Source organism: Paralichthys olivaceus, chromosome 11 (genome assembly GCF_024713975.1).
Source record: "Paralichthys olivaceus isolate ysfri-2021 chromosome 11, ASM2471397v2, whole genome shotgun sequence".
NCBI lineage: Eukaryota > Metazoa > Chordata > Actinopteri > Pleuronectiformes > Paralichthyidae > Paralichthys > Paralichthys olivaceus.
Window position 1 is genome coordinate 25,300,848 of NC_091103.1, and position 25,399 is coordinate 25,326,246.

At 40.0% G+C, this 25,399-nt stretch overlaps 2 protein-coding genes and 1 non-coding gene across 14 annotated transcripts in view; 1 reads left to right on the plus strand and 2 right to left on the minus strand.

The window, feature by feature from the left end:
* Positions 1-10,253, minus strand: part of fat3a (FAT atypical cadherin 3a) — a 184,378-nt gene extending 174,125 nt beyond the window's left edge. For 7 of the 8 annotated variants that reach the window (XM_069534014.1, XM_069534012.1, XM_069534011.1 and 4 more), the window contains exon 1: positions 9,975-10,249. The gene's annotated coding sequence lies outside the window, so the exon portion shown is untranslated. Of the gene's footprint in view, positions 1-9,974 lie in introns of all 8 variants that reach the window. The other variant, XM_069534015.1, reaches the window with a different exon arrangement.
* On the minus strand, positions 5,313-5,383 carry trnaq-cug (transfer RNA glutamine (anticodon CUG)). The gene has a single exon. It is a non-coding gene; the product is annotated as a tRNA-Gln (tRNA).
* A 9,690-nt stretch (positions 10,254-19,943) lies between the features above and the next one.
* The window catches only part of nlrx1 (NLR family member X1), a 35,826-nt gene continuing 30,370 nt past the window's right edge, over positions 19,944-25,399 (plus strand). For 2 of the 5 annotated variants that reach the window (XM_069534063.1, XM_069534067.1), the window contains exons 1-4: positions 19,944-20,063; positions 20,179-20,302; positions 22,539-22,587; positions 22,682-22,794. In XM_069534063.1, the coding sequence (XP_069390164.1) occupies positions 22,571-22,587; positions 22,682-22,794 (130 nt within the window). In that variant the 5' untranslated portion in view covers positions 19,944-20,063; positions 20,179-20,302; positions 22,539-22,570. Of the gene's footprint in view, positions 20,303-22,538; positions 22,588-22,681; positions 22,795-25,399 lie in introns of all 5 variants that reach the window. The other 3 variants (XM_069534064.1, XM_069534065.1, XM_069534066.1) reach the window with 3 other exon arrangements.

Genomic DNA, 25,399 nt, shown 5'->3' on the forward strand with positions numbered 1-25,399 from the left:
GCTGTCCCTGGGGCTCTACAAGCCACCCTGCTCTCTGTCTCCACTGCCTGCTCTTTGTTGATTTTTTTGAGCAATAAACTCTTATTTATCTAATCAGTCCCGGCTTTGGGGTCCGAAGAAAAATCAAGACTTAAAGTAGCAGAGTGTAAAATGTCTGAGGTTTTCTAAGGCTCTCTTTGCAAAAAAACGGATATAATCCTCATATCTAAGTTGTATTTACTCTGTAGTGAGCCTAAAATAAAAATTGTAGCGTTTGTATTTCAATAGAATAAGCCTTATAAATTCGTAATATCTCCATGGCGAGGGTCAAACACAGAAGCAGCATTGCCATGTTGGACCTGAGACAGAACCGGGGATTAACTCTGTTGTCTCCAGGATGGAAAACTACAGAGAGACAAAGACTTTAACATCAATATTATGTCAATCAGTTGTTCGATAGATTAGGTTTTTTTGTATATTCAAACTGATGCTGTTATACCGACATTTACATTGTTACAGATAGATTCATATTGTGAATTACTCCTGCCTAAGATCATTGTAGTACTTGTTGAGTCATCCTAGATTCTGGCTGCCATTTTACTATATCAATTAAAACAGTTTGAAATGCTTTAGTATTATAATATTATTTGTTTGTTTTCACAGCTTGTGTCTGAAATTGATCACTCACATGCACAGTCAATGTTCAAAGTTGTTAACATGTATATCAGATATTGAATGGTTGAGAAGTAGGATTTCAGCTTCAGAAGACTATAAAAATATATTTTTTTAATATAAAAAGGCATTTATATGCATAAAATATGCACTCTGTATTTGTTTTGGCATCATTCTTTTGGAATACAAACCATGTAAGTCATACTCATATTAGCATTGCTTTTGTAAAACTAGATATAAATGTCAAATATTATATTAATAAGTATTATGACTGTTTTCAACAGGGCTGATCCAGATGGGAGGTCACCAGCTGTCCTTGAAAAGCAAAGCTGAATCATGGTGCCTTTCAGGCACACCAACCTGTATAAAAAAATCAGTTTATGTAGATAATATGTATTCAAAATAAATACAGCAAATCTGTTTAATGTCCCTTTTATTATTGCACTTTTCATTACAGTGTAAACTCAATTGAACAAATATTTATAGTGGGAAATATGAATACATTCATTAAAAAACTGTTTCAAAGCAAATGTGTGAAAATAGATCAAGAAAAACAATTAAATTAAAAAGATACAACAGAAGTATTAATAATAACCCTAATTATATCCTTATGCACCTATATACAGGTGTGTGGTACTGTATGAAGCCTTCACAGGGACAAATAAAGCTTCTGGGGATGACAAGATGGGTTTCCTGGCCCAAAGAGCCATGTTGCCAATAAATAAAATGTTGATATGCTGCGGTAACAGTGTTGTCATCCCCATGCTCTCTAATATTGTCTAACACTGTAACATCCTCCTGGTACAGCCTGTGAATATGTAAAAAACTAGGCAGCACTGGGAGAAGTATGGTGGTAGACTCACAGTTTTCAGGATCCTGACCACAGCATTTCCTCTGGCTGTCTGAAAGGTGTGTCCCTACTAGGGGTGGGCATTCGATTATATTTTCTTAATCGATCGTTGGGAGAATTAACGATCAATTATCGATTAATTGTAAAAAAAAAAAAAAAAAGGAATCAATTAAAATACATTATTTAACTTTTTATATATTAAAAATGCAATGAAAATACAAAATACAGCGCGTTTTTCCTGGATGAGATCTTTATTACAAGAAGAACAACTCTTGTGGCAGTTAAAGTGACATTCAATGGTTAGACTTGAAGATGTGTGCTGCGGTGCTCTAAAGCAGAGGAGCCTGCAGCTGCGAGCCGGCGCTCTTAAACACAATTGACCCTCGTTTGTTCCAAAACAATAATAATTAAAAAAACATCTTGTTAAACAATAAGGGGTCAGACGCGACCGCAGCCTGGTGACCGTCAGTCTAGCCGCCGAAAACACCCACTCAGACTCACGCTGCCGGGGTGCAGAGGTACCTCCGCACATTATTCGCATTATTCGATAGTTTATTGACACAGAGTAAATGCTGCAGATGATGAAGTCTATGAAGTCAGGAGGAGGAAATAACTTTTCAGGAGCTTCTGTACTGGCGTCACTTTCCCAAATCATTTATATTTACTGTCTGATTTGATACTGTGGTTTAAAAAATACTCAATTAGAAAAAACATGTAACATACACACCTTAAGAATCCTCATGACTTCCAGGCACTGTGTGACAAAAAGGCTTGTTCTTGGTTAAACATCACTGAGGGAGCACCAGTTATTACAGGGGACGTTTTCTGGTCGAGTCACCTCCAGTTCATAGAGCGAGCTCTCAGGAAGCTGTTAATAAACTCACACAACCTGAGACGCGACCGCAGCCTGGTGACCATCAGTCCAGCCGCCGAAAACACCCGCTCTGAGGGGACTGATGTTGCCGGGGTGCATAGGTACCTCCGCGCATTATTCGAGCATTTTATCGATTAAAAAATAACGTGAAAGACGAAATTCTTATGGGTCGATTCGTCGATCAATCATGCCCATCCCTAGTCCATACAGTTCATAGGAACACCATGACACTACAGCAGAAGGTGGGTCACCATGTCTGCAGCTGTCAGCTCCTGTGCTGCTCCACACTCATCTCTTCAGTAGGTGTCTGAAAACATAAACAAAGGAGAAACTCAGATAAGGCTTGATTATTAGCTCCATATTATGTTGGTTATATGATAATGTCAGTTATCAGGGGTTGTAGGCTGTAATGTTTTTTATCCCACATATGTAAATAACAAAAAATATTCCTGTAACATACAGTATTCATATAATAATTGTTCAGTGGTGTCTCTGAGGTTTTACAGTCAGTGACTGACATGCACTGCACAGCTAATGTTACAGTAACATTACTCAGTAAGATGTGAACACAGAGCTGTGGTATAAAAACGCTTTGTGTTGTTCTTGTTGATATCAAGCAGACCATGTAGTAATATAATAAAAACACAAACCTGTAGCTTCATTCTGCTCCCAGTGGTTGAGTCTCTCCTCCTCCTCACTGCTGCAGCTCCAGGATCTCCCCCTCTTTTCTTGCTCACCTCAGTACAGCTCTCAGCTGTTTCAGTGTTTAAACGGAGAAGACACATGTCTCCTGCTGTCTCCCTGTTATCAGGCTATATGAGTCTGTGTGCTAATGTTAGCCCGTATTAGCATTGTTAGCCCGCATTCAACTAATTCATCTACCTAACGTCAGTAATAAAGCACTACCACAGCGTGGTAACATATTTTCTTCATGTTAATTATTAACTACTGTTTACATACCAGGTAACATAGATATATGTTGATCTATAGACTCCTCCTCATCACTGCAGAGAAGTCCGCTCAGTGAGGTCATCCGGGGTTTTGACGCATGAGGGCCACCGTAGCTCTCCTCACGCTCAGGAAGGGAGGGGGGAGTGAGGAGCACCGAGTTTGATACAATTTTACCAGCTTTTTACACACTGGGTCTTTAACAAAAAATCTTACAGTATTGATATCTGGCAAATGAAAATAACAGCTACACCTCACTAATTTAATATTCCTTATTTTTCAAGAACTAGATGATCCAAATACTTTGGGTCACAAATGTGAAATTGTACAGGGGTAATTATTCTGATATCAAGACCAAAACCGTTACGGCCATTATCTGTCAATAATAATTATGACCTATTTAATGCTAACGGTTATAGAGTTAGAAAAAAGGCTATAGGCTACATACTAATCACGTCAACACCTACAGCGAACTACAGTGCACAACCATACTTGTGTAAATTATACAGTGTGGTGTTGATAAATAGCAGCAGCACAAGCAGAATGCAATAGTACTTGCAGACTAAACACCCACATGCACCAAGATGTGATGTGCAATGGACTGAGGAGATAAAGCAAAGAATCTGTTTGATGGTGGAGAAAGATATTTTACCCATCAGCGTGGTCTGTGGCAAGGGTTTTCGAGAATTACTGGCCTATATCAAGCCTTGTAACACCACATTGTGTAATAAAACTTAAAAATGTAATACATTTTCACTTCATAATGTAATTACACCCGCATTATGTAATAATCTAACACATTTTGTAATAAACAGCATGAACACAATATTTAACAAATTTCTCCCCATTTTGTAACAAATTATTACATAATGTAGTAGCTTTTACTTTTTATTTTTTGTCCATTATTTAATAACCAATCAAAATGGATGTCTTCCTCTCTACTGGCTTTGATATATGAAAAAAGAATGAAAAGGTAATAAATATATTTCACCATAAAACATTTTATTTGCTTGGTGCTTGCTAATGTAATGGTATGTTATGGAATGCTATGGTAGGAAACTACATCGAGTAACTAGCCTACTATATATAATGTCTCTATATAATGTGTCTTTTGTAGTGTAATTAAGAACCCAATGAGGGTTTTCCACCAAAACTCACTATAGATGAATTTGAAACTTTCCATTGCAGCCTACATAAATTCCCATTCCTCTTTTTTTTCCAGGTTTCCTTCATGGTCCCATTTATGTTTCTCAAACAATTAGTTAGAGTGTGCTTGTTTTAAGTCCCTATAAAGTATAAGGATGTATTTTTGATTGATTTCAAAAGATATGCCATTATTATGCCATTATAGTAATTTATTTATTCAATTTAATTAATTGCTCAATAAATTGTTGGGTTTCCTTTATAATAGCTGTACCATATCATACTGTCCATGATAATGCTGGTATACATTTTTACATGATAAAAAAGTGTTCTATCACGCCAGTTGCTGTCCATATGATAGGAAGAGTGAACAGTGGATGGAAAGTACCGATGCGGTTACATATCCTTGCCTATGATGTATTAAGCATCCCACCACAAACTAGCATTTACACTATCGTCAGTGGACGAAATATTGGGAGTGGTTTAAGGGAGTATCTTAACTCTGAAGAGGACAAACGTGTGACAACGGACAGTGGGGCCAATATTTTCAAAGTCATTACCCTCAATAAATGGACCACCATGTCATTACATTACATGTCATTTGGCGGATGCTTTCAGTGCATTCAACATCTATGAGGGGCCAGCTAGGGATTCAGTATCTTAGACATCCCAAAGACACTTCGGCATGCAGGCATGGGGAAGACTGAACCGCTGACCTTGTGGTTGAAGTACAACTGCTCTACCCTCAACCACAGCTGCAAATGTGTTCATGTTGAGACAGTGTTTTTCAGGTGCTGACCTTGACTACGTAGAGAAGTCAGCATCCTGTGATACATCTTTAACAGGAGGTCCCACTGAGATTTGAACTCGGATCACTGGATTCAGAGTCCAGAGTGCTAGCATTACACCATGGAACCCTGTCATGCTTTGGCCATTGTCACCACATTGCTATTGGTAAATTTCATTTAGCATTAAAAAAAATAATCTAATAATTTAATCAATTTTTATGATAAATCAGGTAAGAACAGATCCAAAGATCATAATCCTCTCCATTATAACCCCCACTCCCATGCCTATTCGTAACAGACGACAGTCCAAAAACAATTGTGTTGATGGGCCCTATTGCCTTTAGTAAATAAAAATCTTCCTTTCCTTTTTGTAAAACAGAGTGTTATTGATGTGCTTTCATTGATCTATTGCACAGATTAGACTATTGTAGATAATAGATTGTTGATTTAACCTTTTTTAAACCTGATGATTGAAAGTGCAGCCACCACTGTGAAAGGATAGAATATCTTAAAAATGTGTTTGTAAGAACCTATAGCTTTATGACAATCTGATCTGCTAAAGAGATCTTAAAAGATCCTCTGGTCACCCTGGTATGTGTGTGTGTGTGTGTGTGTGTGAGTGTGAAAGAGGGGGAGGGACAGAGAAAGAGGGGTGTATGTGTGTATGTATCTGTGTGTGTGTGTGTGAGAGAGGGAGAGAGAGACTAACTATATTTCTTTATCTTCAGAGAGGAGTGTCAAGGACCCAGGATTGACAGAGCAGTGCGAGTTGTAAAAATGATTATGGCTTCCTTCATTCACTGCTTAAGGCGGCAGCGGACACACAAGGATGGTCAAGTGGTCTAATAAATGCTGCTGCCTGCAAGCTGCAGTCACCGATAAAACATTGTTCAGTATCATTCATACATATCGTTATCGCAAATTTCCTCGAAATGTCGTGAAATAATTTTGAGGCTATATCACCCACCCCTATGCTGAACTAGAAATCTGTAAAAAAAAATATTATAACTCAAGCCATACTGCATCTTCAGGTCTTGAAAACTCATCATAGATCCCAAATGAAGAAAATAAGCTGTCAAACCTTGTGTCACCTTAAAGGTTCAGTGTGTAAGATTTAGGTGAAAGGGATTTTTGGCAGAAATTGAATATAAATTAATCCTAGTAATGTTTTCACTAGTGTCTTTCATCTAAATTGTATGAATTGTTGTTTTCTTTACCATAGAATGGGCACTTTATATTTACATGGAGGCTGCCATGGTTTTTACTGTTGTCCAAACTGGACAAACTAAAACCTTTTGAGTTTTTATGACAACTGAAGTTCACCAAAGGTTCTCTCTCATGTTTGGAAGAAGAGGGTGAGGTGAGGAGTATTCAGCTGCAACATGCAACTTCACCTCTAGATGTCACTAAATTCTACACACTGAACCTTTCAGCCTTGCATCTGATCTAGGTAGAAAATCTGGTTCATAAGCAAACCATCTCAAATCTTTTTTACATACATGCATACCAGTATGTATTGCTACTGTTGGCACATATAAAAATAAAGCCATGGCCACTGGCAGCACTGTTCAAGAAAATCATCTTGTGATTGAATGTTGAAATTATTTATTTATGGTTAACTGATACAGCACCTTGAAATTTCTTACAAACAAACACAGTTCTGACTAGTCCACATGCAGACAGTGAGACCAGGCTGTCCGATACATGTGAGCAAAAAATGAACTGTACAAATGAAAAGACAATGCTACTGGGCACCAGTGTCTACACCACCATTCAAAAAGTTTTTCAGCAGTTACTGCGAACAATAGCACACACACACACACACACACACACACACACACACACACACACACACACACACATTTTTGAACACAGTCAGGATGAGACATTAGTACACAACAGGCAACCCCCAGCCAGAATGAAAAGGGGAACCAAAGAAATCCCCCTACTCTCTCCGTCTTTCTCTCATAACCAGTGAGAGAAGGAAAGAGGGGGAATGCATAGGGCTGGCATTTGGCACAAACACACGCTCACAAAGCCCTTGGGACCCTAAGGATGAGGGGGAGGGTGGAGGAGGAGAAAGAGAGATTGCAACAAAGCCATTTATTTCCATGCTGGCAGCCTGTGGAGCAAGGCACTCAGGGAGAAGGAGAACAAAATGAAGAGAGGGAGGGCTTCAAACCCCTCAACCCCTTTCTTTTCCATGTGGAGGTCAGTGTTCTCAGGAGGTCAGCCACTGCAGGCAGCAGCTCCTCTGCAAAATCTCATGCACATATTATCTGCAGCGATGCAGTCAGAATTCAACTAGACTAATTGCAAAGGCAAGAAGGTGAACAGTCATTTACTGTTACCTCCAGACAAACGCAAACACACAAGGTTCTTATATTGTGCAGCCAAAGATGTATCAGCTGTATCAGTAAATCTCAGCAAATTCATCCAAAAGCAATGTGTTTGTCAAGAGAAGGGAAACACAATTGTCCAAAATTGTGTAACGTTTATTTCACTGAGTGCCAACCTCATAAAGCCTAAAGAAAGTGCTTGAATAAGTTGATATGACATTCTTTTAAAGACAAATAACATTCACCAATTTGTCTGTCGTGTGACCCTGAGTCAGACGAGAGGTAAACTACTGTGTCCAGCACAGGAATTTTAGTAACTCTAGTAAACTTTAGTAATATGAAAAAGCCAACCATGAAAAACTCCTACAGAAAACCTCCTGTTAGGCCAGTCATTTATATCATTTACAATCCATTTTACAGTGTGTTTTTCCGAATCGCTCGCAGCTACACCGAAATCGCTGCAGATCGCGAGCAGGCCGCGGTGCTGAAAGGAAGCGGACAACATTTCATGGCGCTTTGCAGCACTTCTGCCTCCGGTGTGTCCCTGGCGTTATTCTACCTTGGAGGTATTTTATAAATTATTCCTAGATGGTTAGCCTCTAGCTATGTGTAGAAATAGCATGAATGGTAAATAGTGTCAATTAGTAAATGCCAAAATCCCAATGTCTCAACACAGAATTACAACAGGCCTATGTGAACATTTTCCCCACTTAGCTGCGCATATCTAGACATTTAGGCAAAAAGACATGTGTGAATGACACTGTTTTCGAGTGCACTTTGAATGTTAATGCTTACGGACAACAGGGGCAGTATGGGGGCATTTTGTGTTTTTTTTTCTCACTTTTTTACATTTGAAGGAGTGGAATGGCAATGCTGTTTAAAACAGTTCACCCACCCCTCCATCAGCATAGTGGTGAGCAGATAATGAATGAATTTTCATTTTTGGGTAAACTATCCCTTTTATCAATTTAGAGGGCAAACATTTAGGAGGACAGGCTAAATGGTTGTTTTCTGAAAATTAATTTTCTTTGGTATCTCTCTAATAATAGGCTACTGGAGTTCAGGCATTATTGGTTTGGTTTGTATTTTTATAGCGCTTTTCTAGTCTTGATGACAACTCAAAGCACTTCTCAGAACAGTTTCCCATTCACACACACATTCATACAGTGCATCTATGAGCAGCACAAGAAAAACCCATGCTGCTACTCACCATAATTCACACTAAAACAGCAGTGGATATAGGGCCAACCAGTAAAAAACAGGTGGAAGAGAAAGAGATGAAGGGAAGAGAGGTGATGAGGAGGACTAAGAGGAGTTGTTGGAGTGAGGTGAGGAGGAGAAAGAGGACCTGTAACACAGGCCAGCACAGCAAGTGAACAGACAGCTGTGTGGCTGTGTGGCCGTATGCCAGCTGAAAGGTGAGAAGAGGAAGCATAGACACACACACACACACACACACACACACAGATAGACAGATAGACAAGAGAAGATGTATGTGCATGTTCGAAGCTTGTGGTACACACAGCAAAGCACGCAGACTGAACGTTCTCTTCAGTCTAATGTAAAATCCCTGTCTTCTGCAAGCTGATGGTTACAAAAGCCTTCCTATAAAATGTCAGTTCATGGAGCTCCACCCTGTCAGAGCAGCCCTTCACTGACTGCTAGTAACCTTCATGATGCAGCCTCCCTATGAACACACACACACACAATCACAAAGGGAGAGAGATTCACTGAATACCCATGGGACACTTCAGACCAGCTCGCATTTTTGCTTTGGACTGTCTGTCCAACATACATGCACCTTTTAACTCTAACATGTTAGCACTGCCATCACATTCTGCAGAATTTTTTCACTGTTACCAGGCCTGCAGCTGATCAAATGACACACTCATTGTGATGTCTTCCATTCACTTCCATTGCATTCCGGCAGTGAATGTGCCGCACTGTAGGTTTCAGTGTTCACATAAAGGCGCAGGGAAGGCCTTCTTTGCTCAGAAGAACATACTAAAGTTGTTGTATCTCGTGCGTAAAGGATAACAGAGATACACCTGCTTCCATAGAGAATATACTAGCCTGCGTGGATTTAGCACAACGTTCCTTATGCACATCTGACTGGACCCAGATTATATTGAAGCATATCGTTTACAATGCAAGGAGAAAGCAATGTCAACTGCACAGCTATCAGGTTGAATGGCTGCAGCGGGGACCGGGGTCTCGTGTGTCCCATGCAGCTTAATCTCGAGACCCACAGCCCGCTGTTCATCTGCACACCACACTCTTCTCTACCGCCCGGTTAGAACTGCACAGAGCCCCGCGGCTGCTGCGTACCGACCGCTGTAGCAGATTATTACAGCACACATTACATGGCTCAAGTCACCCACCTTGTCCCACGGTGTCTTGCGGAGGAAAAACGAAAACGCATTACCGACTGTGGGAACTGTCGACACCGCACGTTTTGCTGCGCAGCACTAACTTCGTGCACGTTTCTCCATCGGGACTCACGCGATCCTGCTGTTGAATATCCCCGTGAAAAGGTCCGTCCCGCTCAGTACCATCCACACCAGCAGAGCCGCCACAGACACGGACTGACCGCTCACTGATGACGGACCGTGCGTTACGCGGGCTCGGCTCTACTACTGCTGTTACTGGAGCTCCTGCGCGCTCATGACGGTAGCGGGTCGCGAGCAGGGGTGCGCGGCCACAGCGCAGCCTGCCGGAGACTCCATATTTCTCGCTCTACATTTGCTAAACACGCTACGATAAAGCAATTGACATACTGTTAAAAAAAACCCAGAGGTGACCAGGGACAGTTTCCTCATTCCCGAATGAATTTGACTTCAATTTGACATCAATCAATGTTAATGCATTTGAAAAATAGATTGTCTTTATTAACAAATATGATTAAAAATGCATGGTATATGTGACACTGTACATACCAGTGAGAGGCTGGTGGAAAATATCATTATCAATGTGAGAATTACACAGAATCATAGAGCAAAACATTTTCCTCAAACCCAACTGTGAAAAATCAGACATAATCACATTGGTCCCAAATCTCTCCCAAATCCACTCTTCCTTCTGCCACACCTTTGACATTTCCAGTGAAATGTTCCTGAGATATTTAATTGCTCCAGAGTAATGACTGTTTTCCAAGAGCTTCATTCATTATCTACCAGTGGTAGACCTGCCAATTCTGGTGTTCTCTGGTGAATGCCAATCAAGCTGCTCGGTGCTGGGTAGTGAGCACAGGTCCCACAAGAGGATGTTTGGCCATGCCACCCTCATGGAGTCTGTGTCTGACAGTTTGGTCAGAAAAATGCACAACACTAGCCTGCTGGAGGGGATTTTATAGGGCTCAGGTAATTTCCATCTCGCACAAAGGAGCAGATACCGGACCTGCTGCTGGGTTGATGCCCTTCTACTGCCCTGTCCAGCTCTCCTTGTGTAACTACCGGTCTCCTGGTATCTCCTCCATGCTCTTCAGACTGTGCTGGGACACACCACAAACCTTCTTGCAACCGCACGTATGGATGTGCCTTCCTGGAGGAGCTGGACTACCTTTGCAACCTGATCGGGCTGCAGATACCGCCTCATGCTACCAGTAGTGACAAAGATACTAGCAAAACACAAAACCAAAGAATAATTAGTCAGGAAGGATAAAGAGCAGTGGTCTGTGGCCAGCACATGCAAAATTCCCTGTTTGGGGGTTGTCTTGATTTTGCTTATTCATTGCACCTGTTGTCACTTTAATTTGCAACAAATCAGGTGAAACAGATTCATTATCAATTGTGCTTCCTAAATTTCTAAATTGATTGGTTCCCTTAAGTAATTTTTGAGCAGTGTATCAGTCCATGTACTCTCCACAAAATGCTTATGAGAAATGTGTGACAGACAGTGTTAGAAAGTTAGTGAAATTTAGTAATTACTAGTTAGTTATTTAGCAGTTACTAGTTATTTATCGCTCACATAATTGTACTACTTTACCAATTACTGCATATTAAAGTAATAGGAAAAGTAACTTTTGCATTACTTTTAAATTGTAGCTATATAATGTTAGTGTAGCTATATTATTTTAGTGACAACTGTCATATTTTATGTATCATTGTACCCATGATCTCTGACTGGGTTTAGTTAATATTCATGACCACCAGAGGGCAGCAACAACTGCTCCTGCCTGTAAGCTATGCTTTATTGTCTATGGTTTAAAAAGAAGGATTTAGTAGAAGACAAGCTGAGTATGTTGAAAGAGCATTACCACAGTAATTAATAAATAACTTTATGTGGAACGGTCGTAGAACTTAGAGATCATAGAGCTGGAAATAGGCAGCATTTCCATTGCAGTTTCAGGTATGACAAAATTAACAGGTGAAGAGACAATTTAAATTTCAGTTATTGTAACTGCATTATTAACTTATAAATGGTTATGTGTGTTGTTACTGTCAAAGGTTGTGGAACTACAGTAACGTGTTACTTTGTAATGCATTACCCCCAACATTGATGACTGTTTTTGAATGCTCTCTGACTGCTCTAAATTATACCTATAGGAGCACAATTTAACAAAGAGGGTGCCATTTGCAGATTATGGTTTGGACCTTAAAGGTAGAACTGCACAGAAATTAAACAGATTTGTGAAAAATTTACATTCATTTCATTTATTTTTACCTGATCTTGGCACCACTGGTCCATTTGCAGATCATTAAACAGCTGCTAGCTAGCAATTAAACGGCTTGCCGCCTTGAGTCTGTGAGAACATCTCCATCGATGTAAATTTTAGTTGGGTTGGACAGTGCTTTTTTGGATTATCATCTTGAGGTATTTAATTTTGGTCCAGGAATGTGCAGAGCACTCGCTCCAAGATGGCGGCAGTCACTTTCATGATCTCCACGGATTCCAGATACTAAACCACCACCTTCCTACTACCAGTCATCATGGTAGTAGCTGACAAGCAAGGAGAGGACCTTCAAACCAAGTGTGAAAATCAGGGTTTATTTGCCAAATACACAAAAACATTTTGACTGGAGAAAAAAAAGACTGTTTCTATAGGGCTGAATAATTAATGGAAATATAAGCAAAATTGCTACATTGCGGAGGCAGTAGCTCAGTCGATAGCGACTTGGCTTGGGAACTGGAGGGTGGCCTATTCAAGTCCAGCATGGACGGAAGTTGGAGAGGTGCCAGTTCACCTCCTGGGCACTGCCGAGGTGCCCTTGAGCAAGGCACCAAACCCCCCAATTGCTCCCCGGGCACTTTCATGGCTGCCCACTGTTCCGTATGTGGGCACTGTGTGGATTGTGTTCCGTGTGTGCTCCGGTCACACAGATGAGTTAAATACAGAGGTCAAATTTCCCCATTTCTGCATGCTGCATGCTGTGTGTTGGACCATAAAGAGGAATCTTAATCTTAATCTTACATGGCTCAGGTGCAATATCAAAATTGCGTGATTTTAATATCAGTATTATCAGTGAAAAAGAAAATTGTAATACAAAGATTATTCATCCCACTAATAGTGAATCATATTGCAATTGCAATATCTGTCAAATTACTTCACTCCTTTCCAAGAAATATGTCTTTGAAACGGCTTGTTTAAAACTTCCATGGTAGAATGACGTCAGCTACTTCTGCACTCGTCTCTCAGCCCCACCCAGACGGTACCAGTCCAGCCTCCGATACTGAAGAAACACTGCAGGGTGAAACGAATGAGGATTATATTTAGTCATCTGGCCCAAAGGTGGGCCAGATCTGGATCAGTTCTGTACTGGTTTTGGCCCAGAGTCTCCGTAAATCCTGGGCCAGATCTTTAATATGGACCTGGCCTGGCATCCTTTGGCCAATACTGGTTTGGATTCCGTTTTTGGCCTCTGGACTGGCACTCGGCCAGATTGGACGAGGATCTTGTTCAACAATTCAAACTACTCAGGTAAAATGTATATTCTTCTCTGGCTGGAAATACTTATACAAACACTTATACATTCACAGTATATTATAAAGAAAAAATCCATGCCTTCTAACTTTCCACTTTAACATTGTTGACATAAGATGGTCCTCACCTGGTCCCTTACATTTCTTTTTATCTGCAGGGGACATCACCTTTGATCTCTTGTGAACCACCTCCAAGATGTCCACACTCATGAAGAACATCCACTGAAACCAACAGTGGTTGCAGCCAGGTGTGTACTGTAAATATTTCACATTGCTCCAACTATATTTGTGTTACATCAGTATAGGGGGATCTATAGTATATAGGGGTCACAACTGTGCATCATAAAATAAAAACACATAATGTGTGTCATCGATTCTCTGTTGTCTCATAACAACATCATGTTCTGTTCTTTTGTTGTCTGAAAAATCAGGTTCAACATCACTTCAAAGTAGAGGGTCCTGAAGAATGTGGAGAAGTGGAGCCCGGCATTCCACAGTGTTGTCCAATGTTTGCCTCAAAGAATGTCATCTTCCCTTTCATTCACAAGGTGCAAGATCCTATTCTGTTTGTCATTAGTTGATTTGCTCTGCATGTGCCCTGTGTTTGGTTGAACTAATGTGCAAAGTCTCATTTGGGTAATTCACACAGATTTCTTTGTTTTTCAGGTTATACTTGCCTGCAGTGCACTTCAGTGAAAATGCTGATCCCCTAAAGCAACCAGCTCTTCAGGGAAGCTGATCTATGAAATCAAATATCAGAAGGCAAAGAAGGGGCACTGCACAGCTAACCAGTGAAAACATGGCCAACATATGGCAAGATACACAAAATGTTTCGATTACAAAAAATTATTTTTATTAGAAAGTAAATAAAAATGTACATAAATAAAATAGCTGCTTTCCTCTCAGTATGAGAGATTACCAAAAGAAAAGGTCATCGCTGGCTGTGTGAGGCGTTTCAGTCAAGGGGCAGTCTGAAGTCAACGTAACTGCCGCTATATCAGGGAACTACTCACGTATGGGAAGGACTTCACATGAGGGAATTACAAACCTCACCTTTCTCCCAAGATGGCCCCAGCAGCAGCTGAAGAAGCTCCAGTGCACCTGAAAAACCAGGAGGGTTGTAGCACTGTATTGACTGAAAATCTGGACCACAGAGACTTGTCACTTTAATTTTTTTAGTGAATTACTTAAAATTTTCTACATTTAGATCATATTCTTTTCTAAACAGCACAATGTTCATAGTATTCATACACACAAAGAACTATATTTATTTATTTAGTTTATAATAATTCTCATTCTGTTACATCTTTCTATTCATCATATTTCTAAGCTTACATACAAATATAATGAGTGCAATAATTCATATCTGCACGAAAAGTGACAGACAAGGCAGGAAGCTGTGTTAATGCCAAAGTGACTGCTGCTCTCAGAGATTCCCTTTCAAGTATTTTCCCTGCCAACTAACTGGACGAGATCTTGAAGTGGTGGTTTATTATCTGCCACAGTGGCTGGTAGTGTGGACAAACTGACCTGCCGCAACACAAATGTTAACCAGCATTAGCACTTTATAATGTTTTATTATAATGTTTATTGGCACCTTATAATGTTTTATCATATTTTTTGCACTAGTTAATGACATTTGTACTCTATTGTTTATTTGAACTAGTGTATTGGTATTTGTATTTTTAGTTACTCTTATTTTTATTATTTTTCTGACACTATTACATGGTGAGTTGCTTGAGGTGCCTGGGATTTAAGATTTTCATTGCCAACATGTGCGCTATATCTGTTGTGCAGATGACAAATAAAACCTTTGAACCTTTGAACTTTGATGTGTGATTGTTGCAAGTTGCTCTGTTACAGTTTCTTTTCTGTAATAGTAATTTTCTACTGAACACAAGTGCCTCAAATGTTTCATTTCATAAATTGAGGTAAACATATCTAATAACCAGTTGATGTATTCATTGTAAATATGCATTTCAATTTCTATACAAATTAAGTTGTATTATTATCTATGAAATCATTACTAGTTTACTGATATAGTCTGAGTCTCAAAGGCCCATAGTCAGCCCAATAAATATGCATTTTGAAGAGAGAGGACAGTCAAGCACACAGTTTAGGCCAGGATGCTCTGTCATGCAGTTTGTGGTGGACTGAAGTTGCTTCATTCTCCTAAGAATATGATGAGCAGAAAAAAATGACTCTTTGGTACCACAACGTACAGACTTTGGCTACAGTGAAGATTATGTGATAATCTACCTTGTGTGTTTCCCTGCAGCACATTCTCTGTTGTCATTCAATTCAATTCAATTTTATTTGTATAGCACCAAATCATAATATACATTATCTCAAGGCACTTTACATAGAAGGTCAGGACCTTAAAATCAAAATATAAAGAAACCCAACCGTTTCCACAATGAGCAAGCACTTTGGCGACTTTGGAGAGGAAAAACTCCTTCATTAACAGGGAGAAACCTCTAGCAGAACCAAGCTCAATGTGGGCGATCATCTGCCTCGACCGGTTGGGGTGAGCAAAGAAAACGGGGGAAGGAGATGAGAGAGGGGTGGAAAAGAGGGGAGAGAAGAGAGAGGGATAGTGGGGAGGGGGAAGTAGGTGAGAGAAAGACCGGGGACACTTGAGCGCCATCAGGTATCAGATCTGACTAGTTAAAAATGGAACAACAGTGTAAAGACTATTAATTACTGTGGATGACAGACACATTTGATATCATAATGAATTACTGCGATATTGTAATTAGTAATAGGAGAAGTTGTTGTCCTGAGGTTTCGGGGTCAGAGATATCTGAAATGAGAGAGAAAAAAGAGAGAGAGAGACTATCAGAGTACAAAGTGAAATAGTCATTGACATGTATTAAAATAAATAAATGAGTGAATGTGGGGGGACAGAGAGAAGTGGAGAGGTGCTCAGTGGATGATGGGAGTTCCCCCCAACAGTCTAGACCTATAGCAGCATAACTAAGTGATGGTTCAGGACTCACCTGATCAAGAACTAACTATAGGCTTTATCAAAAAGGAACGTTTTAAGTTTAACTTTAAATGCTGAGATGGTGTCTGCCTCCCGAACCCAGAGTGGGAGTTGGTTCCACAGAAGAGGGGCCTGGTAGCTGAATGTTCAACCTCCTGTTCTAATCTTACAGACTCTTGGAACCACAAGAGAGCCTGTGTTTTGTGAACGAAGTGATCTATTTGGATAATATGGTGTTATCAGCTTTTTGATATATGAAGGTGCTTGATTGTTAAGGACTTTATATGTGAGGAGCAGGATTTTGAAATCTATTCTGAATTTTACAGGGAGCCAATGTAGAGAAGCTAAGACAGGAGTGATATGATCTCTCCTTCTAGTTCCTGTCAGCACTCGTGCTGCGGCATTTTGGACCAACTGGAGATTTTTTACCGATTTCCTGGGGCATCCTGATAATAAGGAATTACAATAATCTAATCTAGAGGTAACGAATGCGTGGACTACTTTTTCAGCATCCTTCTTAGACAGGATGTTTCTAATTTTGTTAATATTGCGCAGGTGGAAGAAAGCTGTCCTGGAGACTTGTTTTATGTGTTTGTTAAATGACATGTCCTGGTCGAACATAACTCCAAAGTTCCTCACAGTTGAGCTGGAGGCCAAGCTGACACCATCCAATGTAACTGTATCTGTTCAGACAGTGATTCTCTAAGATGTTTAGGGCCGATTACAACGGCCTCAGTTTTGTCTGAATTTAGAAGTAGGAAGTTTTAGGTCATCCAGGCCTTGATGTTCTGGAGCCATTCCTGAAGTTGAACTAAGTGATTAGATTCATCATGCTTCAGAGAAATGTACAGCTGGGTGTCAACTGTATAACAATGGTAGTGTATGTGGTGCTCTCTCATGATGTTGCCTAAGGGGAGCATGTATAAGGTGAAGAGTATCGGTCCAAGGACAGAACCTTGTGGAACTCCATGATTAACTTGCATGTGCATGGAGGGGTCATTGTTGACGTTAACAAATTGAAATCTATCTGATAAATATGATTTAAACCAGTCTAGTGCAGTTCCTTTGATCCCTATATGTTGTTCTAGTCTCTGTAACAGGATCTTGTGATCTATGGTGTCAAATGCCTCACTAAGATCCAACAGGACGAGTACAGAGACAAGTCCATCATCTGAGGCCATGAAAAGGTCATTAGTGACTTTCAATAGTGCTGTTTCTGTGCTGTGATGGATTCTAAATCCTGACTGAAATTTGTCCAGCAAACCGTTACTATCTAAGTAATCACACAGCTGGTTAGCAACTGCTTTTTCTAAGATTTTTGAAATGAAGGGCAGGTTAGATATGGGTCTATAATTAGCTAAAACCTCTGGATCAAGTGTAGGCTTTTTCAGCAGAGGTTTAATAACAGCTACCTTAAAAGCTTGTGGTACATAGCCTGTTAACAAAGACATGTTAATCTGATTTAATATGGAACTGTCAATCAGGGGGAAAATGTCCTTAAAAAGTCCAGTTGGGACCGAGTCTAATTGACAAGTTGTTGGTTTACATGATGAAACTAATGAGGTCAGTTCAGGAAGGTCAATAGAATAAAATTGGTTCAAACATAAATCTGGTTCTAAGGTTTCAGGACCAGGCAATGTTTCTATGTATGTGATATTCATCGGAAGGAGGTGGTGGATTTTATCCCTGATGGTTATAATTTTATTTGTAAAGAAGCTCATGAAATCATTGCTTCTCAGAGTTAGAGGAATAGATGGGTCAGTAGAGGTGTGACTTTCTGTCAGCCTGGCTACAGTGCTGAAGAGGAACCTGGGGTTGTTCTTATTTTCTTCTATTAAAAATTAATAATAATAAGTTCTGGCATTTCTAAGTGCTTTCTTGTAACATATCAAGCTATCCTTCCAGGCTAGGTGAAAGTCATGATTATTGGTGGAACGCCACTTCCTCTCTAGTTTCCGCGATGTCTGTTTTAGAACACGTGTTTGAGAATTATACCACGGAGCTGATCTCCTCTGATTTGCCTTCTTCTTTTTTTTTAAAGGGGTGACAGCATCAAGGATTGTTTTTAATGAAGCTGCTGTACTATTATCTAAGTTATCAACTAATGTGGGGGTAAAGTTTTGATAACTTTCCTGTATTGTACTGACACATCATCATGGCACCATTACCACAGCTGCACCTGTAGAGGAAAAAGCGACATTACTAGTGAAATAACTGCATGAATACTTGATTATACACGATTATACACAATGAAATCTGCCTTATGTTTTCAATCTTATATAGCAACTAGTATCATATCAAATACAGTGTTTTCTAAATAAGCCTTTTGTTTTCAAACCGAACATTATTAGGAACTGGTCACGTGTCAAGTGCAGTCAGCCAATCAGAAGAGGGGATAATGAGGCAGGCAAAACAGCCTGTTCTGTCTGCAGCACCAGACAGAGGCAGAAGAGAGGACATGGAAATACACACTGCAGCAGTTTTAGAGGAAAAAGCGACATTACTAGTGAAATAACTGCATGAAAACTTACTGAAACGCTAATTACATAACCACATGATTATACACAATTAAATCCTGTGTCACATGTCAAGTGCAGTCAGCCAATCAGAAGAGGGGATGTTTTCAACCTTATATAAATGGTAAATGGCTGTATTTATATAGCGCTTTTCTAGTCTTGAAGACCACTCAAAGTGCTTTACACTACAGTTTGCCATTCACCCATTCACCGGACATTCATTCACACAGTGCATCTAGAGGAGCACTTTTTTATTGTTGTTCTATGAGGGGCAATTTGGGGTTTAGCACCTTGCCCAAGATCACTTTAGCATGCAGATGGGAACACTGGGAATTGAACTTCTGACCTTCTGGTTGGAGGACAACTGCTCTACCCCTCAGCCTAAATAAGCCTTTTGTTTTCAAACTGAACATTATTAGGAACTGGTCCTGTGTCACATGTCAAGTGCAGTCAGCCAATCAGAAGAGGGGATCATGAGGCATGCAAAAACAGCCTGTTCTGTCTGCAGCACCAGAGAGAGGCAGAAGAGAGGACATGGAAATACACACTGCAGCAGTTTTTTTGACTTTAAACCATCATCTTGGGGGTACCAATACCTCAAATGAAATCCCAGAAAGGTGTACAATATGGGCTCTTTAATGCAAAAAGCCTGATTTTGCATCAGATGGATGTCACAACTGCTTACCTACACGCCCCAATAGACAACCAGAGGGATATGAGGTGAAATGAAGCATAAACAGAAACTTGGTGTATAAACTAGAGAAGTCACTTTACGGGTTGAAACAGTCCGGCATAAAGTGGAACAAGACACTATATGATTATCTGAGTTAAAATCACTTTGTACAAAACCCTGCTGATAAGTGATAAGGGAAACAGGAAACAGAAAATGAGAAGGTGATAAAAAAAATATCTGTAGCGGAATGACGACTACGTTACTTCCTGTATGGGTCCGATGCAGTCGGTTGCACCACTGTTGCTGTTGTGAACGCGTCTGTGCAGAGAACCTCCCGCTGTTGTTGTGCATGTGTGAAAAGCAAAGTCCGACTAAGGTCCGGAAAATAGGGTCCGTCTATGGTCAGGACCTACAGTCTATTCTTAGGACATGTCTTAAAACGTTTTTATTCTAAAAGCCTCGCCCCCTTTTCGTTTCCTTCCTCTGCACAGGCGAGAATAACAGAAGAGTAGGCTGACTGCTGCACGGTACGCTCACAGTGGATTCCCCAAGAACATTAGGACCTGTAGCGCTGACAGCACACATGGGACCTGACTAACACGGGGACAAAGCAAGGTAAGACATTTTCACTAAGTTTATACTGACACTGGTACACGCTGCATGAACATCGACTCGTGATTTGTGAAAACTGCGGCCAAACCAGCCGCCTCTGAATTTGGTGTGCCCCCATATTCAGAGCTTTATGGTACACGCGGCTCAGAGCAGCTGACCGTGGAGGTCATTTTCTCACTCTCTAAAGACATCTGATTCACGACCAGAGATCTACTTGATATGTAATCTTTACGATCCCCGAACACAAACGACGTGATTTCAATGAACTATTTATCGAATTTGAAGCGAAAATAAGCAAAGGACTACTTCCGGTTTTCCAAGAAAACCCGTCATATAAAATAAAACTCTCACTAGACCTTTTGAAAAGTCTGATATTATCTACTCTGATAGTACCCTTTCTTCCATGGGTACTTTAAAAACCTTGTATTTTTTAAATTAATATATTTTAAACTATACTTGTATACAAAGAGTATAAAGTACTTTTACTGTGTAGTTTTCGAGTAATCATCAAAGAAAATTCAGCCGATTTGTCTACATCTTACTTATTTATACTTCAACACCTTAAACTACTTGTAGAAATATTATGAAGTACTTTAACTGTGTAGTGTTGTAATTTTTAATATATATCAGACATGTCCTGTTTTAAAAAGATGCAGAAAAAAAAAATATATATATATATATCAGACATGTCCTGTTTTAAAAAGATGAAGAAAACCACTCACAATACTCAGATACTCAGATCCAACATGCCACTTCACCAGGAGATGTCACTAAATTCTGCACACTAAACCTTTAATGTTGATTATTTTTAGGAGTACATTTACATTTATTCCAGGTGTATAAAATATATTTATATATCATACTTTTGTGGTTACACCACTTGCCATTTCCAGGTGCTTACATTCTTACCTTTTGTAAAAACTAAAACAAATGTTACAAATGACATAAAATCAACATAAATGGAAAAATTCACATTCTAACTAATTGATGATTTAAACAACTTTGTTTAAAATGGCATTTCAAAACTAAAACAATGTCTGCCCACACACCCGTTTTAGCTCCATATCAGTGAAATCCCATTCCAAATAAAAATGCAAATCATATAACCTTTGACTTACATTGTGCGCTCCCTTCAAGTTTGAAGACTGTTTTTTTCTGTATAGCTGACTGAGGGTTGTGGTTTTAAAGTCTTTATTGGGAGAGAATGTCAAACACTTACTCATTAGATCGTAGATGTGTTATACCTCCTCACAATGCATAACCTTGTCACGTGCGCCGTGCAGTGAAATTTCTCGCAAGTCCTGTTTTGTGTGTGTGAGCCACCAACGCTGGACAGAAAACTCCATCGGAGGAGTTCACAGGGAGAGGAGAAATCCTTGTTTACTTTTGGTTTCTGAGCAGGTGGGTGACCCATCGTGTGTGTGTGACCCACCGTGTGTGTGTGTCAGGAGCAGCTGACACACACACTCTCTCTCTTCCAATAACCTAGTTTTTTAAGCCATTTTTATAAATGTAGCTGAGTATTTAATTCACCTGTACCGAAAGCATATAGTATAATCAGCATATGAAGAATGTGGCTTGAACCAGGACACGTTTAGTTTTTAAAAACTATTAAAAATGTCGCTCCCATAACAGAACAACTTCTGTTGCTGACCCTTCAAAATAACACTCCCATACAGATACAAAGCTTATGACAGGAAACACAAATTTAGTGACCAACACAATAAGGCAACTAAATAAAATAGCTTACATAAATTACTTAGATAGATAAACGTTACACTATAAAAAACTAACTGGATAAAGTTGATGATATAAATATTTTAGTTCAGAAGCTATATTATTAGCTATCAATTAGCTATATATTGCTTGTTGGGAGTCTTTTTTCTTCTATAGTATCGGTAATCATGAAAACTGTGAAGCTGTGATATTTCCTCGGACAATCATGGCACCAAAATTTCATATCGTGACATCCCTAGTTGTGTGTCTTTTTCCTTCTACAGTATCAACAATATGTCGTAGAATATCGTGAAACCGTGATATTTCCACTGACAATAACCATGGTACCAAAATTTCATATCGTGACATCCCTAGATGGCATGTGCATTATCTCACCATGTGTTCTTACACATGCCCATACAACCGTAAGACAAAAACAAAACAGAGACCCAATGCTGAAACCAACTCTTAAGATCCCGTTTGTACTAGTTGCTTGACTCTGTTTGCTAACTGTTCTTCACAGAGTGCCCCTGACTGACGGAGCAGAACCAAACAATGAGCTCACTACGCAGGTTGGTGACAAAATGGTCACTCACAACTATGTGACTGCGTCCATTTACTAAACAATGCTAACTGAACCAGTTTGTGTTATGTGCTGTCTTCCAGACAACTGAGTCAGCTGGTGGCAGTATGGCGCTGGAGAAGGAGGGTGGATCTTTCTCTCTGCCCAGTCCCTATGTTTCACTTCAGGACCTTCTGCTCAACCACTTCAGAACCAGGTACACAGCTTGGTTTGAAGTTAGAGCTGTTTGACAATCACCATAAACTTTCTGCTTTCTTAAATACAATTCCAACTGTCAACTGTCTTTTTAGTATTAGACAAAGATATCCCAACAAAATAAAAAATGACGATTTGATGATTTCATTTATTGAACAGATAAGCTATCCAAATCTACTTGGCCCAATGTAAACTAGTTTCTGCTGACTCAGTTTCTAAATCAACCAATTAAAGTTACAGTGTGTAGAATTTTGTGATATCTAGTGTTGAAATTGCATGTTGCAGCTGAACTACCCTCACCTCACCCTCCCCTTCCAAACATGAAAAATAAACTGTGGTAGCCTGTAGTTCTCATAAAAACTCAAAAGGTGTTTAGTTGGTCCAGTCTGGACTAATGTAAAAAACATGACGGGCTCCGTAGAGAGGGTCCCCTCGATGTAAATATAAAGTATTTAAATATAAAGAGCCTTTTCTGGGGTAAAGAAAACTACAATTCATACAATTTAGATGAAACAAAACTAGTGAAAACATCTTGAGGATTATTCTACATTAAATTTCTGCCAATAGTTCCCTTTCACCTAAATCTTACACACTGGACCTTTAAAAGTAATGTAATTGAATTGTATTTGGTTGAACTAGGTCAGTGTCTGTTCTAAACCTGTCTGTTTGTAATGTTCTGCTTTCTTCACCTATGTCAACTCTCTTTAGCTACTTCAGAATTATTCCTTGTCATTAGTGAATCCTCCTCAAACAGTCATACAACTTACTGTCAGTTTTGTTGTTGTTTGTGTGCTGGATGTTTTGTGCACAGCGTTTCACATACAGTCTGTGTTGCAGAGTGACCTCACAAAGCCATTTTAGCCCCTATGAATGCAATATCTCTGGAACGTCTTGGCACAAATATTTACTTGAACTTGAATTACATTTTTGTAGCCAAAGGTCACAGGTCAAGGTCATGGTGGCATCGCAAAGTATGTTAACATTTTACTTGTGATGTCTTGATTTAGTTCGGACCCCAAAGTAGAGACTGAAATGCAGGTGTAGATAAAAAATAGTTTTTCGCTCAAAAAGAAGCAACAAAGAGCAGACAGTGGAGGCAGAGAGCAGGCTGGCTGGATCCCAAGGACAGCATGAGTGCAGAGCACATGGAAGTAAAAATCTCAGCACTGCAGACACAGTGAAGGCAACGGCAAGGCACAGGATAACCAGAGTAAAAGGGAGAAAAAACAATGGCAAGGTTCTACAAAAAATGTACACCGAAGATTTCACAAGGAACAGACATGCAGAGCAACTTCCGAGCTAGACGGAGTTATCTGACAGAGTAGTGGAGTCACAACCAGGCTTTTATGGGGAAGTTGATGAGTTGAGTGAGAGCAGGTCTGGACTTGTCTGCTGCAGAGAAAGAGAAGCTAGCCACGCCCCTGCCACACACGTACCCTGCAGGAGAAAGAACAGAAAGGGGAGGGGGAAAGAGAACACAAAAACATACAACAAAACCATAACAAGCACAGAATCATTTATTGAACATTATATCATAAGATCAGAGATTTGGTAGCAAATTTGGTGAAAAAAGGCTCAATTGGACTTAAAGATGAACTGACCTGAAGGTCAAAGGTTAAGGTCACAGTGACCTCACATTCCTGTGAATGTGATATATCAGGCTCCCGGTCAGGAATTCCTTTACATCTGGCACAGTTCACTTTGACTCATGTCCTGATTGGAATTTGGTGGTCAAAAGTCTAAGGCCAAGGTCACGCTGGCCTCAAAAAACATGTTTAGCTTTTGATCAGTTGTCACTTTAAGATGAAGTGGTTACATGTCAGTGGTCAAGGGTAAAAGTTTACACAGAAACTGCACTGATTGGCGATGGCATACAACCCCAGTGTGTGAGGTCACTCAATCTTGCTCTGAGAGTGACGAGAGAATCAACTCACTGCAATCAGGTGTGTGTGGCACTGATCGGCTGTGATTAAGCCCAGTTGTGGGGAGCCTTCATATACCCTGAGTCTCCAGTGCCCTGTGCTGACTCATTGTCTCACCTTCAGAGGCAGTGAGAGGTTCTCCCTGTTGTCAGTGTGTCTGAAAACACACCACTAAGAATTTTGCCTGTAGTTTTCCCACTGAATAAGTTGGTGCTGAAGAGTTTGCTGTGACTCTAGCCTTTGCCTTTCATTTAGAGTTTTCTGGGTCTCCTGGACAATTTTAGGTTTTAGTCAGCTGCTTGGCAGTGGTGGTTTTGTTAATCATTTGTGGTGCATTGTTTCTTTAAGGAAGCCTGTAGTGGCTCTATACAATTTCGGTATTTTGTTTTTCCCCCATTTCCAATCTATCGCTATTGCGATTTTTGTGGTTATCCCCCTGGGATAGCTTAGAGAAACCCCTGGGTCTGCACCTGTGTCCCACTCCCCCCCCCCCCTCCTTTCCTGACACAGTGCGGTAATTCTATTTTGTTTTTCTAGTTTTAGAACAGACACCTCAAATCCAGAGTGAGTATGATGGAAGGGTAGGAGAATAAGAATAAGTCTGCAAGTTATCAATTTTGAGAGTGCTTTCAGATCTGACATCCACTACATGTATACAAAAAAAAATTGGGAAAAATTACCCGA